General features: G+C 52.0%; 1 protein-coding gene across 1 annotated transcript in view; it reads left to right on the forward strand.

The window, feature by feature from the left end:
- Positions 1-19,782, forward strand: part of CACNG2 (calcium voltage-gated channel auxiliary subunit gamma 2) — a 120,328-nt gene extending 100,546 nt beyond the window's left edge. Inside the window, exons 2-4 of the mRNA XM_030856091.2 lie at positions 3,380-3,463; positions 17,543-17,683; positions 19,167-19,782. Coding sequence (XP_030711951.1) covers positions 3,380-3,463; positions 17,543-17,683; positions 19,167-19,702 — 761 coding nt within the window. The 3' untranslated portion in view covers positions 19,703-19,782. The remainder of the gene's footprint in view (positions 1-3,379; positions 3,464-17,542; positions 17,684-19,166) is intronic.
- Positions 19,783-20,000: the final 218 nt, after the last annotated feature.

Here is a 20,000-nt window from a genome sequence, read left to right on the forward strand (position 1 = left end):
TGGAGCCTGCAGGGAATAGGAGGAGATGTCGGCGATGATGGCTAGGCTCAGTTTTCACAAGGGAGCGATGAAGAGGCATTGGCTGACCTAGCTGGTGCCTCCAGAAGACCAGGCTTGAGGGACAGATCATGAGTTCCAGTCTGGACCTGCTGAGTGTACGGTGCTTTTAAAACATCCACCAGGAGACATCAAACAAGCAGCTGGATTCCCAGGTCCGGAGAGGTCTGGCTGCTGATTATTTGACACAGTCTCTCAACAAGCATCTCTGGAGTGCGTCTCCTGCGCTAGGCATCATGCTGGGACTCAACGGTCCAAGGCTGACGGAGGCACGGGCTGGGGCAGCGGGACAGCCAGGCTGCGTGGGGAGAAGGTGCAGGTGTGGTCCCCCAGCCTGAAGGGTGGGGCCCTTAGAAGACAGACGTGGGGGCTCCACCTGTGATCCCTTGGTTGGGGGTTGAACACTGACCCCAATTTTTTAGGAGTCTCGGGGCACGTCAGTACCGTTCTCCGCACCTCCCCTCCCGTACGGATTCCTCGTAAAGACGCCTGGCACCAAGTTGGCACTGACGAAATATTTGCCAGACTGAATTGAGAGAAAATGAAAGTGCTCTGCAAAGTGCTTTGTAAATACACTGATTTCTACTTTTAACAATGGGGAGGCTATGTTATCCTCTTAGCAGCGGGTACAAAGACTCTTCTCAGGAGAGAAGAGTGTGTGGCTGGACGGAGGATGAGCTAGTAGGGGGCGCGCGAGGCCTCCGGTTAATGCAGCAAGATGCCGAGAGCAGCGTGGGACGTGGTCAGGACAACAGAGGAGGGGGAGACAGCAAGGTATGGGGTGGGGAGGGTGCTGAGCAAGAGAAGAGACTGCCCACCACACTTAGAAGACGGCTGCCCTGATGGGAGCATCTGGAATGAAACGCTGTGCTCTTCGGATCCTAAAAAGCTGCAGTGAAGCTACCCGAAGTTCCGTTATGCTCTGGGGAATTGTTTTTCTTGCAAAAGTTGGGAAAGGAAGCGAATTTGGTTCAGAGACAGTTGGGGGGGGGGGGTTGGAGAGTAAGGATCAACCATCTTCTCTGTAATATGTAGTATAGAATTACCTACGTAACATGATAACAGCAAGAAATACCTAAAGTACTTAGTTATATAAGCACACCTGTATCCTATGTATACAGCTATATGTGGTATGCACAGGTCTGTGTACTAATGCCTTAAAATTCCTAAATAATTTCTATAGTACATGATAAAACCTACTCCATGGGTTACAAAGGCTCAGGATCCTATAAGAAAAGAAACTGCTCCTTCGGGTGAGGGCGGGGGCGTTAAGATCCGCGCCAGAGGGCTGGAAGTCGATCCTGAAAATGAGAGGTCTGTGGCTTTCGGGCACTCTGGAGAGGAACTTCCCTGGAGGCGCAGTGGTTAAGAATCCGCCTGCCAATGCAGGGAACATGGGTTCGAGCCCTGGTCCAGGAAGATCCCACGTGCCGCGGAGCAACTAAGCCCGTGAGCCACAACTACTGAGCCCGCGAGCCACAGCTACTGAAGCCCGCGCACCTAGAGCCCATGCTCCACAACAAGAGAAGCCACCACAATGAGAAGCCCGCTCGCCGCAACGAGAGAAAGCCTGCACGCAGCAACGAAGACCCAACGTAGCCAAAAATAAATAAATAAATAAAATTGAAAATAATAATAATAAAACTTCTTTATACAATGGAATACTACTCAGCCATAAAAAAGAATGAAATAATGCCATTTGCAGCAACATGGATGGACCGAGAGATTATCATACTAAGTGAAGGAAGTCAAAAAGAAAGCCAAATGCCATATGATATCACTTATATGTGGAATCTAAAATATCACATAAATGAACTTATCCACAAAGTAGAAACAGACTCACAGACACAGAGAACAGATTTGTGGTTGCCAAGGGGGAGGGTGTATGGGGGAGGGATGGAATTAGCAGATGCAATTATATATAGAATGGATAAACAACAAGGTCTGTATAGCACATGGAACTATATTCAATATCCTGTAATAAGAAAAGAAATTGCTAACACGTATTGGGGACTGTATTAATTAGGTTACATTAGCTACCGTCACAGGAAAATCCTGAATGTCAGGGGCTAAATGTAGTCAAGGTTCATACCTCTCTCACGTCAATACCCCCAGTACATTTACTAACGTGCCAGGTACCGCCCTGAGCGCTTTCGACATGTCAACTCGTGTAATCCCCATGACAATTGTGAAGGAAGAATTGCTCTGATCTCCACTTTCCTCTGAGAAAACTGAGGTGTGGCGTCTCTGTGAAGCTGAGTCAGACCCAAGGCCAGGGCAGTCCAGCCGCAAAGCCTGCCTCTCACCCGCGGTTGCCGTATCTCCCTGCACAGCTTCGAGGGTTCAGTCATTCAGAGAAATTTAAGTGTCTATGCTGGTGTTGGGGATACAACGCAAATAAAACAGACAAAGTCTCTGGTGTCATGAAGCAGCCGTGCTTGTAATTCTAGTCTCCACATGAGTTTTTATGAAGATCGCATTCAATAGTTCACTCATTCATTTAGGGATCACTGCTGGGGGCCCGCTGGACACTGGGCTAGGGGTTTTCATCTGAGCCAGCTCTCACTTTCTCAGCAATCACCAAGGAGATGTTTAGCACCGAAAGGTCTTTGTTTGAGCCCTTATTCCATCATTTCCTGGCCATGAGTACTTATTCAGTCGTTTAGCCTCCCTGAGCTTCAGTTTCTTCATCTGTGAAATGGGGATGCTAATACCCCTCTCACAGGTTGGGTCCTAGTCCAAGAGCCTGGTAGAGGGCCCAGCCCCCTTGGGGGGCTCAACCCTAGGGGTATTTCAGAACTTTCAGGGGCTTCATATAGTGAATTCTATGTAACTGCCAGTGAGAAAATGCTTTGCAATCTCATCTAAAGGTCTGTGGGAATGTTCTCCAGCCCCGTCTGGGGTCGGCCTTCTTTGGAAAGCGATCTGCTTTCTCGCGTGTAAGACGTGAGGTGACTCCCAGCCGGGCTGGGGCACAGAGGCAGGTGTATTGACATTCACCAGCTTCCTCCGTGGCAGTCCCCAGCACAGATTCAAACCTCCACTGCCCGCCACGCCTCAGCTAATCCTCAGAAGCCTCGATGCAGAGATGGAAGGCTGGGTTTTGAAGTCTTAAGCCTTAGATCCTCTCCACAGCACCGCGGGTGTGTGTGTTTTGATTCACCAGACAGATGTCCAAACAGACAAAGCGATACCTTCCTCCGGGGATGAGGGAGAGGGCTGAGCCAGTTTCAGAAGAGCGAGAAGTCTGGAAGAGGCCGGTGGGCTCTGAATCCCCGGAGCCTAGGATGTCTTACGAGCTCTTTCTTCCCTTGTTTTCCAGGGAACTTCAAAGGTCTCTGCAAGCAAATTGATCACTTCCCAGAGGATGCAGATTACGAAGCTGACACAGCAGAATATTTCCTCCGTGAGTGCATGCAATTTTTTTTTATCTCCTTCCTCGTGGTGGGTCCTGCCCTTCCATCCTTCGAGAGTCAAAGGCCAGGACTATCTAGAGGTCCCTGTCACCACAGAGGGCAGGAAAAAGCTAAGCCTCCCTCCTCCCCTCCTGCCCAGTGGCCAAATCTTCATGCATGCCGTTTCCCTCTGCCTGCAACGCCCTTCTCTCCCCTCTTTGTCGGAAAGTTCCTACTCATCTTCCAGGTTTCAGCTGAAACATCACCTCCTCCAAGAAGTCCTCCATGCCCTTGAAGGGGTTCCCAGAGCCTAGCACCTTTATCACGCTGTGGGGTCCTTGTCTATTTGAGCAACCAGCTCCCTCGCAGTGCTGCCAACTCCACTAGGACTCTGATAGACTCTACCTATCTCGTTCATGATTGTATTCCCAGCCCAGGGCCCAGCATGTAGAAAGCACTCAGTAGCTATTTCTTGAATAACCCAATGAAGAAACTTATCAGGTGGTGCCAGACTGGAACTTCTACTGAAACAATGAGATTTTTTTCTTTCCCCACAAGTCAAGTCAAAGTTAAATCCTGATGTAATAGCTGTGATCTTAAATCCACCTGAGACATATTATCAAGAGAAAGTATTTTGAGACCCAAAGGAAATCTCTCAAGAATCAGCAAAAACTAACAAGGCAAAATGTTCTGGGAGAAAAGGATTTCCAGGAGATGGGCTAAGGGTCCTTGATACCTGGTACAGCAAAGCCGCCCCGAGCAGACGAGGTTGAAAGCTCTGCTCCAGGCTCTCAGGCAGCACTTCCTGAGGGAGTTTACTCTCCTCCCAGGAGCATTGCCCGTCCCCTTCTGCTCCCAGGTGCCCTTCCTGGGCCAAAGCCTCCCTCCCATCCCCCCACAGCATCGGTTAGTATTACCCTTGGATCACTTTTATGAAAAATATAGGGGGCATTTTATTATATGGATCACCCCTGTCGCTTTCAATAATTACCCCTCACATCAAACCCAGCTCTCAGATCAGCCTGAAATCTGGGTTTCACTGCAAGCCCATGGAGCACGAAGCCAGCCAGGCAGCTGGGAAGAGAAGGGAAAGAAACATCACGTCATTTATAGCTTTCTTTTTAAAGGGGGGAAATATCTTACAAAGCTCATCCTTTCCCCTTATGAATTCCTGCATAGATGCTGCTCTTAGATGGAATTCCTAAAGGGTCATTAGGTCGTCATCCCCATTACCGGGTCTGGGGCTCTCAAAGGAGCCTGGTGGTGGCATTAAGGCAGACTGAGCACCTTCTGTATGTCAGAGGCCGTACTCAGCGCTGTGGCGATCCAGAGGAATGAGTAAGACACAGTCCGTGGCTGCAGGTAGAGCACAGCCTGGCGGGAGGACCCTCTGAGAACAGCTGGACTTGGGATGCGGGGGCTGGCAGAGACACACCCGAGGGCAGAGGTGGAAGGAGGGACACAGCAGAGCCAGCACCCAAAGCTGCACTGGCTGGACACAGTGAGGGTGTGATGCTTTACCATCCAGATGCCAAGCGCTTGTTGGGACAGGACCCTTGTCTCATTCTTTGCTCTGTCTGGAACAGCTCTTGGAATATAGTAGGTTCTCAATAAATGCTATTTGTTAAACAAAAGAAAGATATAGGATTCTTCAATGGCTATTTCTACCTATCCTATACCTCCATTTCCCTAATTTTAAAGAGAGAATTGCTTAGAGTGTTTGGTTCATTTTGGTGTCTCTGGACAGAAGACTTGAACGTACATTAGCAGCGCAGGTTTCCGAGGGTCTGACTTGAATTGACTTAATCCAACCATATTTTTTGAGCATCTGTAACAGAGATTGGCACACTTTTTCTGTAAAGGGACAGATAGTAAATATGCCAGGCTTTGTGGGCCATACAGTCTCTGTCCCAACTACTCATAGCTGACCTTGCAGCACAAAAGCAAATACAGTAGCACACGAGCGCGGCTGTGCTTGCTCCATTGAAACTTAACTTCATTTACAAAAACAGGCAGCAGGCCTCACCTGGCAGAGTTTGCTGACCCTTGATCTGTAATATGCCAGTCTGGGGCTAGACAACAAAAGTGACTTTTTAAAGTCGGAAGATGTGAGTTCCCATCATCCTCCATTAAGCTGTAACCTGATTGGCTAGAGAAGCTAGAAGACAGAGGTCGTTCTTCTAGGAGGATCGCTGGCCCAATGAGGTGGGCGGAGCTTCTCCTGGAGATGGGCGTGCCTTTGGCCCAGGGAGGTGGGTGGAGCTGCACCCGGGTGGGCGGGGCCTGAGTCAGCTTCCAGTTCTGGCCTGTTAAACCTACAGCACACCTGCCACGAAGGCTGGACAGACCCATGAACCTAACAGAGACGCCTCAGGCAGGGATAGAAGGCAGTGTGGGGTGCTGAGGGAGCCTGGCCCCAACCCAGACTGGAGGCGATCATTCCAGAAGGGTTCCCTAAGGAAGGTGGCACCAATGCAGAGACTTGGACTCTAGAAGCATTCATTCATTCATTCATTCACTCAGGAGACATTCACTACCACTCACCATGTACAGGACACTGTTGATGGTATGGGGACCCAAAGGTGAACAAAACAAAGAAAGTCAGAGCCTTTGTGAGGGTTACATTCTGGTGAAGGAAAGAAGCAAAAAGCAAGGAACCTGTTACAATCATCCAGACAAGAGACGACAGCAGGTTGAACCAAGGTGGTGGCAGTGAAGGAGGTGGGAAGGGGTCAGAGCCTGAAAGTATTCCCAAGGGTATGCATACAGGATTTTCTGAAAGGCGGCATGTGGATTTCCAGGGACAGGAAGGAATCAAGGATGACTCCAAGGTGTGTGTCCGTGGAGGGGGCAGGTTGGGATGGGGAAGGATGGAAGCTCAGGACCGGCCACATTAAGTTACAGAGGCCCACGGGGAGGTGTCCTGGCCCGAGACAGGAGTCTAAGAGCTGTCAGCATGGGGATGATATTTCGAGGCGTGAGACTCGATGAAGGCCCCAAGGGAGTGGTGCAGAGAGAGAAGAGGTGCAGGAACTGAGCCTCAGACTCCAAGGCTTAGAGGCAGAGGAGGAGGCCCCAGGGAGGAAGATGAGGAGGGGTGGCCAGCGAGGGGGCCTGGTTAACCCCTGCCATCCACGATCCACCAGCTGGATGCGGGATCTGGAGCAGAGAGGGAGGAGGGAGAATGCTAGGAGGGCGTGGCTGGCCAGGAGCGCAGAGCTTATCTCCTGGGCTGGCAGAGAAAGTGGGGCTCACTTGCTCTCAAGCCAGCAGGCCAAGCTTCAGGCAAGTCCAGTGCCTCTTGGAGGATGGGGCAGAAGGAAGGCGCCGAATTAACATCTGATGGGACAAATGAATGACTGAATGAACGCATGCACGCTCTTACTCCCCAGTCTCCATGAGTATTTGAGGAGGTCCACAGCTTCTCCTGAGCTGCAGTGTCCAGGGAGGAACAGCTCTAGCCGGTTCCAGTCATCACTCCGGGCCACTGGACCTCTGGCCCCAAGAAGATGTGGCCGATACAAGCCTTGCCCACCTATTGCTACCTTACCCACAAAGGAAAGGTGACCAGCCTGTTTTCCCCAGGCAGCTCTGCAGGGCCAGCGGCTGGGTCTGCGGTGTGTGGTTCCTCCCTAGCCCCCTCCCTCCTTACCAAAGCTCCTTACCTCAAGCTGGTGAAGCGCAGAGGCAGTGGTGACCAGGGTGTGACTTCCTATGACGCTCAGGGTGTGTCGGTGTGTCTGTGTCTTGTGCACAAGAGCATGAGTCTGTACTGTGTTCCGTGTGTTTTGATGCCTGCACGTCCATGCGTGAGTGGCTATCAATCTAAATGTAAGCGCCTGTGTGGTTGCATGTGTCTACTTGTGTGCGCATGGGTCTCTTCGTGGTGTGTGTGTGTGTGTGTGTGGTATTTCCCAGCTGTCCCAATGTGGTGTGGAGTGGGGAAGAAGATTCAGAAGAATTCAGTTTCCTTCCACAATCATGTCTTAAGCACCTACTGTGTGCAAGACCTCAAAATCCCTGTAGTGTGGCCCCTAACTGCAGGGTGGGGTGAAGCTCTCCCAGCAACGGCTGCTGTCCCTGACACACTCTGCCCAGGGGGAGGAGAGGGGTTGGCCCCCATAGGTCGCACGCTCATGTACACACACACACACACACACACACACACACCCCAGAGCTGTAGTATCAGGGCCCTGCCATGCCAACTACTCTTTTTCCAAAGCCAGAAGTGGACAGAAGGGGGAAGGGAGGGAGGGCTCTGGACAGGGCCTATTCCTCCCCCTCAGGAGACATCTCACCTGATTACGCTTGAACTGGGAGCTGACATCTTCCCAGAGTCACTGACCCCCTGAGATCAAGAACAGGCAGGAGGAGAGTTCCCTGGGGGCAGCCGTGGGTCAGGGGCGGACACCTGTAAGGGAGACAGAGGGGCCATTTGTAAGGGAGGTGGAAAGCGGCCCAGGCAGGTAGGACCCTGAGGATTATTTGGGGGTAAATTTACAGAACTTTACCACCAGTAGGAGACAGGAGAATGTGACGGCGGGCTTTAGCACACACTGCCTGGGTTCAAATCCAGCTCTGCCACTTCTCAATTAACTCCCCCGGTACTCAGACTCCTCCCGATGGGATGTTCATCCGTATGCTCGCAGGGTTGTAATGAGGCTTGAGTGAGTCAGTGTAAGACAGCTCTTCCCTCCAGCCCAGAGCACAGTAAGCATTCAGGAGGCGTTAGCCATTATTGTCGGTATGTTACACAGTGAAAAGTAGGAAGGATAAAGATTAAGGAGAGAGGGAGTGCGAGAGTTTTCAGTACAGTGGTCAGAGAGGTCCACTGGGGAGGTAACGTTTGAACAGAGACCTGAAGGCAGTGAGGGAGCGTGTCTGGTCCTGCAGATGCCCTGAGAAGAGGGTTCCAGGCAGAGGGAACAGCCAGTACAAAGTGTCTGAGGCTGGCATGCGGCGAGGCAGAGGGTGTGAGCAGTGGGTGGGAAGCCAGGCCAGGACTTGTGGGTGTCGGCTTTACTCTGAGACTGGAGCACGAAAAGGTTCTGAGCAGAGAGGCGAGGACTGACATCCACGCTAACAGCACCGCTCTGCTTCTGCTGTAGAACTGACTATGGGGTCCCAGCAGAAACAGAGAGACCAGTAGGAGGTTACGGCCAGAATCCAGGCTCGAAACACAGGTGCTCAGACCAGGGTGGAAGTCGGGGAGGTAGATGAGAAGGGGGCGGGTTGTGAGGCCGGCAGGTGTTACTGACAGCCTGCGTGGGGGGAGGTGAGAGAAAGAGGACGCAAGATGACATCTAGGGGGGCTTCCCTGGTGGCGCAGTGGTTGAGAGTCCGCCTACCGATGCAGGGGACACGGGTTCGTGCCCCAGTCTGGGAGGATCCCACATGCCGCAGAGCGGCTGGGCCCGTGAGCCATGGCCGCTGAGCCTGCGCGTCCGGAGCCTGTGCTCCGCAACGGGGGAGGCCACAACAGTGAGAGGCCCGTGTACCAAAAAAAAAAAAAAAAAAAGATGACATCTAGGCATCCTGCCTGGGAGACAGTGGGCAGTGCTACCCTTCTCTGAGGCTGGGAATGTCGAGAAGGCTGGGTCGCAGGGAGGCGACCGCTCTGTTTTCCAGCCTGCGTGTTACGACTTCTGTTACAGACTCTTCTTTCCCACTGGGTGGTGAACAGCTTGAGGACACTGCAGGGAGTAGCTGCAGATAGGGAGTCTGCTCCCACCCCGGCCAGCACAGGGCCTGCCCCCAGTCAGGCTCGGGAGATGTTTGCTGAGTCAGAGTGAGGGACCACCCTCACTAGAGCCACCTGGAACGTTCACCCTCTCCCCAGAATGAGGACTGAGGCGGATGCAGGGTCTCAAGCTGAACCAAAGCCACCCTTCCCAGCCTCAGAGAACCCCCTCCTCCCTGTTCCCCCTTCTCCACTCCCCTCTGCCAGTACCACCAGGCACACAGCGGGTTCCTAGGTGGGAGGTGAGAGGGATACCAGGAGTCAAGGTCTGAGCTTGGGACTTGGAGTGAAAGGTCCTGAATCCGAGGTGAGCTCTGCTCTGTGGCCTTGGATCAGTTACTCAACTTCTCTGAGCCTCGATGAATACCAGTCCCCCAGGGGGCTCTGAGGATACACTGAGACAAGGGTTAGGGAGGTGCTTTGTTAGGGCTCCCCAGCTGCCCCAGGGGAGCACTGAGGGAAGTCCACCACCCCCTCCTTCCCACTAGAGTTTAGAAGTTCAGGGAGACATCCTTGCAGCTCCGGAAATACTGGAGATAGACATGCCCCGAGGGTCACCCAGCCCCATCCTCCCATTTTACAGATGAGGAAAAAACCGAGATCCAGAGAGGGAAAGTGACTTACCCCAGCCCAGCACACTTTCTGGGATGCCATCTGCCTCCGTGATGGTTTTCCAGGCTGCGTGCTCCTGTCCTCTGCCCCGGACCTGAAGCCCCTTCCAGCAAAACTGTCGTGAGGGACATTCCTTCCAGAGATCACCACAGTGGGTGTGACCACATCCTGCAGTCAGGGAACATCTAAGCTATAAATCGTACTAACTCACATCCATGCAACCAGAGCGAACGCTTCTCGAACGGCGCCTCCCCTTCGCGCCCTCCGCCCGCAGAGACAGTTTCTCTTCTGTCCTGGTCCATTTATTTAAGTGCTGGATCCAGCAACCACCACGCTGACTCCGCAACCTGCACTTTAGTAAACCTCAGTGGAGGTAACCCCAGGCCCATGAGAAGCAGCAATGATACGCTCTGCTGTGTGAGAACTAACTTCTCCTGTTGCTAGTGGGTACCAGGCACTGTTCTAATAGCCTCAGATGCATTGACTCAACACCCCTCATTGCTGCCCTGGGAGCTGGGTGTGCTGGTCGTTGCCCTGCCGCAGAGGAGAGCACTGAGGCTCAGGGGGGTGGCGGGCAATGCAGCAAGTGAGATGCGCTCAGGCCGTCTCTCCTGAGCACATGCAGCTGATCACCCACCCCAGAGACCACAGGAAGTGGGAAAGCATCCGGCACCTGCACAGGTGGTGCTCCCAGAGGAAGCTTGCTGGACTCCAAAATCCCTTTCCTGTGTCAATAGATATCACAAACGTTCATGGGACACTTGACTATGTGTGTGCCTGGCCTGACACTTGATACGTCACCTTCATTCATCTCACAACACCCCTAGGAGGTGGGTATTGTTGGTGTCCCCATTATACAGATGAGAAAGGAGAGGCACAGAGGCCACACAGCCAGTGGGGGAACCAGCATGGGACCGTAAGTGGTGCACATCAGGAGCCCACGCTCCTAACCACCACTCTGGGCAGCTCTGCCTCCCTCCCTCTCTCCCTCCCCCTGCCTTTCCCCTCCTCTCCTCCTCTCTCTCCCATCACTCTCTCTCACACTCACACTTTCTCACACTCACTCTTGCATGCATTTACGGCAGTCTATCCCTTTTCACAGCATTCAGGAGGAGAGGGCGAGAGACACCCCAGAGCCCAGAAGCTCCTCCCAACCCCAGCACATCTGCGATTCTATCCCATTAGAATGGATCAAATTCCAAATGGAATAACAGGCATGAAGTTAAATGTGCCCAGAAAATAAGGAGCCTGCCTTCTGTATACCTGATCATGGCAACTATTTTGATCAAAGGCATGACCAGCACCTGGCCAGCCTGGCTGAGTGGTTCCTAAGCAGAGGTCTGGGGGGCACAGGACCACGAGGGATGGATGCAACCTTAGGCGTCATCTGGTCCAACCTCATCTGAGCCAGACCTGAGATCCAAAGAAGGGAAAGCCCACACTCAGGCCCCAGGACGGGCCAGGCAAAGAGTGGGCCCCAGGAAGAGGTCTGCCCACCTCTCTCCACCCCCGCCAGACTGAGTGAGGAAGCGGGGCCCCCGTGTGCAGCTGTCTGCCTGTCCTCCAGCTGTGCCCACCACAGCAGGACACCATAGGGGCCAGGCCCACAGGGCACTGGATCACGAAATGATTTGTCTACAGAATTTGGCTGTAGTGTGTGAGCAGTGGGTGGGATGACTTGTGTCACCACTAAACACTGGGGCTCCCCAAGCCTCACGGTGAACCCTTGTACCCTTCCAAGCTCAAACACTGCTGTGCTCACGTCTGTGTCTGTGACACCCCTGATTACAGCTTCAGCCCAGAGTGCACCTCCACTTCCCAATCTCACACATTCGACTGTCCCTCCGCACAACACCTCAGACTCCGCGTGCCCCAAACCACACCTTGATTTCCCTCCCCTCACCCCTTAGGCTTGATCCTCTCCCAGTTGCATAAGTGGCTGTATCCAGCCAGCCAGCAGACCTGAGACCCAGAAGTTATCCTCAACACCACCCTCTTCTCCACCCATATCCACTCATCACTCCTAAACATCCCTCAAACCCAGCCACCTCTGCCCACACCCTTTGTACCCACCTGGTCCAAGTACCACCATCGCCTGGTCAGCAGCAATAACCTCCTCCTGGTGCCCTGTGGCTACCCTGGACCACTTCTTAATTCATTTGCTTTGTTTGTTTTAATTTTTATTGGAGTAGAGTTGATTTACAATGTTGCGTTAGTGTCAGATGTACAGCAAAGTGAATCTGTTATATATATACATATAGCCACTCTTTTTCAGATCCTTTTCCCAGATAGGCCATTACAGAGTATTGAGTAGAGTTCCCTGTTCTATACAGTAGGTCCTTATTAGTTATCTATTCTAATACTGAGTGAAGTAAGTCAGAGAAAGACAAACCTCATATGATATCGCTTATATGTGGAATCTAAAAAAAGGGTACAGATGAACTTATCTACAAAACAGAAATAGAGTTACAGATGTAGAGAACAAACTTATGGTTTCCAGGGGGTAAGGAAGGTGGATAAATTGAGAGATTGGGATTGACATATTCATTTGCTTATTAAAATGCACATCAGATCATGACAGCCCTGTCGGCTTTAAGGCCTTTATAAATGTATGTATGTATTTATTTATTTATTCATGTATGGCTGCACTGGGTCTTCGTTGCTGTGTGCGGGCTTTTCTCTAGTTGCAGTGAGCGGGGGCTACTCTTCGTTGCAGTGCGTGGGCTTCTCACTGCGGTGGCTTCTCTTGTTGCGGAGCACGGGCTCTAGGCATGCGGGCTTCAGGAGTTGTGGCACGTGGGCTCAGTAGTTGTGGTTCGCGGGCTCTAGAGTGCAGGGTCAGTAGTTGTGGGGCACAGGCTTAGTTGCTTCCCGGACCAGGGCTCAAACCCGTGTCTCCTGCATTGGCAGGCGGATCCTTTAAAGACAACCCGTGAGTTCCTGTGTGGCCTGGCCCCAGTCTGCCTCATCTTCCTCAGAGCTCCCCAAGGCCCCGCACTAACTCTTTGTGATCAGCCCTTTCAAGTCCCCAGACGAGCCATGCTTCCCCCAGCCCTTGCTCATGCCACATCCTCCCTAGAACACCCTGCCTCTATTCTGCCAGTTAGCTTCTCTTATCCATCCATCTCAGCACCAACATCCCCCTCTCGGGGAAACCCTCCCTGTTGCCCATGTGAGTTCAGAGGATGCTCTGAGAGCCGGGGGTGCAGTGGTTAGGCACCCAGAGCCTAGAGTCAGAATCCCTGGGTTCACAAACCCAGCTCCTCCATTTCCTTGCTGTGTGGCCTTGAGCGAAGGCTTAACCTCTCTGAGCCTCAGCTTTAGCCTGTGTGTGATGGGGGTAATTAACTGCGTGGAGTTGTAAATGAAAGCAATGGGTTCATATATGTACACAGTCCCGCCACACTCTGATGCCTCAGGCAACATCGGCCATCGACGGGTGACATTAGCCTGTCACTTGCCTGCACAGTGCCAAATGGGCCCCTTTCTTCCTCAGCACTTCATCCTGGTTGGTAATTTCGTGTTCATCTGTGCTGTATCTCCTTCATGAGAATGTAAGCCCTATAAAGGCATATGGGCCAGGCCTGGTTTTGCACCCCTATGCCTCCTGTGCCCAGCCTGGAACAAGGCATGGTGACGGCCACTCAGTCAAGAGCAAAGCTTCTCCCCACTCTGAACCGCACAGCTTTTCCCCAGTACAGTGTATTATGCTTTCGGCCCGGGGTGGCCAAATTGCAACGGTTAGGCCAACTCTGGCCTACAAACTGCTTCTATAAATAAAGCTTTATTGGAACACATCCACACTCATTTGTTCACATACTGCCCACGGCTGTTCTCAGGCTGTAAGGGCAGAGTTGAGGAATTGCAACAGAGACCATACGGCCAGCAAAGCCAGAAACATTGACGATGTGTCCCTTTACGGAAGAAGTTTACCAGTGCCTGCTTTAGGTATTTGTAACCTCCTTTGAGCCAAGGCCCATGGCTCATGGGGTTGGTAGGAGGTTTAAGTGGGTTCATCCATGGAAGGCACTTAGCACAGGGCCTGGCACATAGGAAGCCCCAGAAATGTCAGTAGGTGTTACGTAGTTCCATACGCTTGCTCATAGGGATCGATAAATATTTGTGCATTGAATAAATGAGCTATTTTCTGCCCCTCACGATAGATTTTTAGCGGTAAGACCACCCCAGCCTTAGCGGGAAGTCAGGACAATTCGTGGCGAAGTTGTGTCTGGCATGAAGGGGAAAGGACATTAGAAATAACAAAACTTGCTACCTTTTACTGCCCGCCTAGCATCAGAAACAATACAGAAATTATCCAATTTAATCCTTACAATAGTGCATCTCAAACTTTCAGACACATACAAGTCTTGTTACCAGGATCTTGTTAAAATGCAGATTCTTCTTTTTTCAATTTTATTGAAGTATAGTTGATTTACAACGTTGTATTAATTTCTTGACCAAGGTCACACAGTTAGTAAGTGACAAAGCCAGGATCTCAAGTTAGGTGTGACTTAACTCCAAAATCCCCATTCTGTCTGTGACATTGCCCAGCCAGAAAGACCTCTTTCGAGAGATTGTTTCAGTGGAGGGGTCCCTGCCTGCTCCAAACCAGCTTCCTGCCAGCCTGAATCTGGGTCCTGCGGACTTCGGCCTTCCTAGGCTTGGCGCTGTTTACCAGCTTCCCCTGTCACCTTTTTTCTGGGCAAAGAGGCGTCTTCCAAGGGAGGCTAGTGTCTGGGTTGGCTCTGCCGGAATGAAGAGGCTTCTGTTCGTGTTGCCTGCTTGTCGCCATATCATAAGCTGCTTTGCTACCTTGTGAAGTGGTCCTGTTTTCTCCACATTGCTCTCTGCTGGCTGAAATACAACAGACCTCTCCCTCCAGCCTCCCGGCTCTTTATCTCACACACACACACACACACACACACACACACACACACACACACACACACACACACACACAAACACACACACACACACACACAGTTTCTCATCTCCCTCCACAGCTGGCGCTCCCTTTCTCTGCCAGCAGGAAGGCTGAGTTGGGACATCCAGGCTCCCACAGCAGACCAGACTGAACTGGAAACGTCAGGCCCAGGGCTGCTGTGAGGCATGAGCTCTGAGGATGCAGTCCCAGTCTGCCAAATGCAGCATACTGTGGGCAGGAAGAACCTGCTTTCTTGGAGGGAGAAGGTCAGAGAACTTCATCTGCCTCGCTCATCTGAGCGGCCACCACTGCCCCTTGGAAGTCACACCAGTCTCTCTTTCTTTCTTTGTGCTGTCGTCCCCCTTTCCAGTTCAGTCAGAAATCATATCCACGTGGAGAGGGCAAAAGCATTAGAAATCGGCTAACAGTCCACACCCATTTTACACATGGGGAAACCAGAGAGGGCAAGGTACTTATCTCAGCCCCACAGCAAGTGAGTGGCAGAGCTGAGACCAGAACCCCAATTTCTGGACCCTGCATGCTTCCCAGGCTCTTTGAAAGCCCCAGAGGGAGAGTCCAGGGTAGTCCAAGAGTTGGGCTGATCTGGGCTTGAATCCTGACTTACTAGCTGGGTGGCTTTGAGCAGGTTACTTCACTTCTCTGAAACTCGGTTTTCTCATCTGTAAATTGTGGCAAAAAATACACCCTGCAGGGGTGTTACAAGGATTAAATTATAACGTGCACATCAGACCCAACATGGTGTGGGTGCTTCACCAATACTATCTCTTGTGCTCTGGGTCTTCAATACGTTCTTACCGTCTCCGCGTGCTTATGACATCCAGGTAGCTATGAGTGTGCACGTCTGAGCATGCGTGTCTGTGCGGGGGTGTGTGGGCTGGGGGATCAGGTTGGGGATACAGCTTGTTATCTCAGAAATGACTTGCAGGAAGAGAACATCCACTCGGGTCTGGGAAGGAGGCAGCACCGTCCTCGCCTGCAGTGGGAGAGGGGTACTAGATTGCCGAGTAACACAGCTGTCCTCCACCCTCTCGCCACTGCTTCTATATGGGCAGCTCAGGTCCCCCCTGCCGGATACAGAACTCCACCCTTCTGCAAGGCCCCCCAAAGCAATCCACTCATCCAGGAGCATCACTTGCAGGGTAGCCTTACTGAAGAAGATCCAGGGGGGAGAGAAGGGTCTTACATCACACGTCACCGCAAACTGCCTGAAACTCTTAGAAAAATTCTTCAAGTGCTATATAGAAAAATTCTCTTCTTCACATATCCTTCGTGGCCACACTGCCACCAAAAGGAACAGGGGTGGGGCACTGGGAGGGGCACTTCCCCTCCAAAACACAGACCCTCAGCCAACCTCTGGGCCGAGCCAAAGGGCCCTCTGTCTAAAAGGACTCAACTTCCTAGGTTACCATTCAAGCCACCCAAACATGTCAAGAAAGCATCCCTTTCCTTACACTAGCCTCCAGACACCTCTGTCTCCTGCCTGTCCATAGCTCCTAGGACAGGGAGTCAGGAGCCCTGAGATCACTCTCTGCCTATTTGAATCTGGATAGAAAAAAATATTTTACTTTCCAAACACACTTTGTAGAGGACTCCACCCCTCTGGGTCCCCTTTCAGACACTGTCCCCCCACTATACACCCCCTGCCGCCTTCCCTTTGCCCTCAGCCGTCTGTGCCCCTCTGCACTCTCATCCTCCCACACGCAGGAGTAAAATATTCATTAAAATATTTTCTTCTCCTGCCTGTTAGCCCTTCCTTCTTAACTTATCCTGAAGGGTTTTTTAATTTGCTTTTGCTTTTGCTTTTCTTTTTTCTTTGCAATGTGTCAGCTTCTTCCTCTTCCTGGACCACCTCTCCGTGTTTATTCACAAGGCGAGCTTGTATCAGAGGCTTACTGTGTCTTTGGCTTTGAACTAGGTGGTGGGGACAGAACAAATGAAGAGAGAGAACTGAAAAAACAGCTACATCCTGGCTCTCATGGGAACCCACGACCTATGGTGGACACATATATATATAAGCAAATATTTACTATAATAACTATCATTTATCAAATGTTTACTATGTTCCTTCAGAGACTTATCTAAGTACTTTATCAGAATTAACTCATTTAATCCTCACAGCAATCTTAGGAGGCAGGCACTATCACCATCCCCATTTTACAGGTGAGGAAATTAAGGCACAAAGGTGAGATGACTTACCCAAACTTATCCAGCTAATAAACACTAAAGCCAGCATCCAACCACTAAAACACACTGCCTTTCCATGTGCCCCAAGTGCCCCAACGTGCAGAGGAGAGAGCTAATAACTTTGCCTAAGGAAGTCAGAAAATGCTTTGTGTGTGTGGGGGGGGTACTTTTGAACTGGGTTTTGATGGATGAATAGAAGTTTGCTGAGTGAAAAAGAGCAGGAAAGACATTCTAGGAAGAAAGCTCAGTATGTCAAAAGTAAGAAACGTGCATTAATGAGTCATGGGAAGTTTGCCATGGCTGGATGAGAGGGAATGTGGGGATGGGCAGAGACCAAGTCCCACGGGGCCCTGTGGGGCTCACAAAGCGCTGGGGTTTGATCCTTGAGGAAGTGGAGCATCCCTGAAGGGCTGTGAGCTAGACAGTGTATTGCTCCCTCTCCCTCCCTCTCTAGGACTGCGAAACAACCTCCACCCTGGTCCTGTGTCCATAACCCACCCCCCAGCCGGCTCCTGTAGACTGCTCTCTCTCCTCCCTCCTGTGTCCTCCCCCCCAACCCCTGTGTCATAGCCTTGCTGTTCTCTCTCCCCCACCCTCCGTGTTCTCCAGGGGCTGTGAGGGCCTCGAGCATCTTCCCCATCCTGAGTGTGATTCTGCTCTTCATGGGTGGACTCTGCATCGCAGCCAGCGAGTTCTACAAGACTCGACACAACATCATCCTGAGTGCCGGCATCTTCTTTGTGTCTGCAGGTAACAGCTGCTGAGCCAGGTGGGCCAGAGTCCAGGCCCACCAGTGGGGAGAAGGTTGAGGTTGGGTGCCCAGTGGCTGGGAGGACCTGGCAGAGAGAGGAGGGGAGAGCAGAGAGGAATTTCCGGGCCTTGCAACAGGCTGAGTCGCAAGGAAGACAAGTTGTGCTGGGGCTCCCGCCCCAACGCAATGCCCGAGCCCCGCCACTGAGTCCTCCAGGACCATCCCCAGACTCTGTCCTTTAGCCCAACGATGCATCTTTCTCCCACCTCCTGGAAAAAGGCCCCAATCCCAGGATCCTCTCAGGACACTAGGCCTATCCTCACTTGCCCTCTCCCCTCACTGTCCTACCCAGGTGGGAGCAGGCAGGCACCCAAAACCACATTTCTCAACCCAGTTATGTGACAAGTCACATTGGCTTCAGATGCCAGTAAAAGAACATGGGCTGTAGTATGAGCCATTTAATAAGAACAACTAACGTTTAAGCAGCACCTACCACGTGCAGACTTAACAGCTTTCATGTCTATTAACTCACATGCATCAACTCACATGTATTCACATGTATTAATCCTCCCCATGACCCGACAGGAGTAAGTCCTATTATTTTTTTAATAGATCTTTATTGGAGTATAATTGCTTCACAGTACTGCATTAATTTCTATTGCACAACAAAGCAAATCAGTCATATGCACACACATGTCCCCATATCCCCTCCCTCTTGAGCCTCCCTGCCATCCTCCCTCTCCCACCCCTCTAGGTCATCGCAAAGCACCGAGCCGATTTCCCTGTGCTGTGCTGCTGCTTCCCACCAGCCAACTATTCTACATTCGGTAGTGTATATATGTCGATGCTACTCTCACCTCGCCCCAGCTTCGCCCTCCCAACCCGTGTCCTCAAGTCCATTCTCTATGTCTACCTCTTTATTCCTGCCCTGCAACTAGGTTCGTCAGTACAGATATGGAAATTCAGACCCCGGTTCCTCTGCCAGAGGCTTTGCATCCAGGCAGTCTGGCTCTAGGAGCCAGTCTTAACCCCCTGCTACACCAGCTTCAAATCCCTGTGCAGCCTTGAGCAAGTTACTTAACCTCTCTGCAATCTGTTTTCTCATCTGCAAACCCCTTGAAAAGCACTCAGCAGTGAAGGCAGGTAGTAAATGCTCAATAAACAATATTATTATTATTACTATTACTACTCAATACATTGTAGGATGCCCCTTGCTTCTTTCCCTTCTTCCCATAGCTCTGTTTCCATTAGCTCTTCCCTTTGCAGCTCTCTCCAAATGGAATAATAGGATAGTAAGGTGGTGCTTGCTTGCAACACGCTTCTAGACCGGCGCATCCGTTCTCCATGAAAACGCTGGACCAGGAAAAGACCCTCCAGCAATTCCCCGTCCCCTCATCCTGCCCGGGGCCTGGCATCCTCCTTGGAAACTAACGATCCTTCCCTCTGCTTCCCTCTCCGCCCGCGCCCACCCTCTGCCCGCAGGTCTGAGTAACATCATTGGCATCATAGTGTACATATCTGCCAATGCCGGAGACCCTTCCAAGAGCGACTCCAAAAAGAATAGCTACTCGTACGGCTGGTCCTTCTATTTCGGAGCCCTGTCCTTCATCATCGCTGAGATGGTCGGGGTGCTGGCCGTGCACATGTTTATCGACCGGCACAAACAGCTGCGGGCCACGGCCCGCGCCACGGACTACCTCCAGGCCTCCGCCATCACCCGCATCCCCAGTTACCGCTACCGCTACCAGCGCCGCAGCCGCTCCAGCTCCCGCTCCAGCGAGCCCTCTCACTCCAGGGACGCCTCCCCCGCGGGCATCAAGGGCTTCAACACCCTGCCGTCCACGGAGATCTCCATGTACACCCTCAGCAGGGACCCCCTGAAGGCCGCCACCACGCCCACCGCCACCTACAACTCCGACAGGGATAACAGCTTCCTCCAAGTTCACAACTGTATCCAGAAGGAGAACAAAGACTCTCTCCACTCCAACGCAGCCAACCGCCGGACCACCCCCGTATGAAGCTCCCGCGGGCCTCGCCTGCGCCGCCGCCGCCGCCGCCGCCGCCGTCGCCGTCGCCGTCGCCGCCGCCGCCGCCAGGGTCCCGGACAGAGCCGGGAGGCGGGGCGCGGCCTGCGGGGTGGGCCATGGGGTGGGGGGGTGAGGGGGAGGAAGCGAAACCATCCACGGGGGACAAACCTTCCAAAAGCAAAAACAACAAAAAAAGAGAAAAACATAAGTAAATTTAAAAAAAAAAAGAACAACATATAAGAGGAACAAAGAAGCAAAACAATAGAAAATGTGCAAAACTATAAACGAG

Source organism: Globicephala melas, chromosome 10 (assembly GCF_963455315.2).
Source record: "Globicephala melas chromosome 10, mGloMel1.2, whole genome shotgun sequence".
Lineage (NCBI taxonomy): Eukaryota > Metazoa > Chordata > Mammalia > Artiodactyla > Delphinidae > Globicephala > Globicephala melas.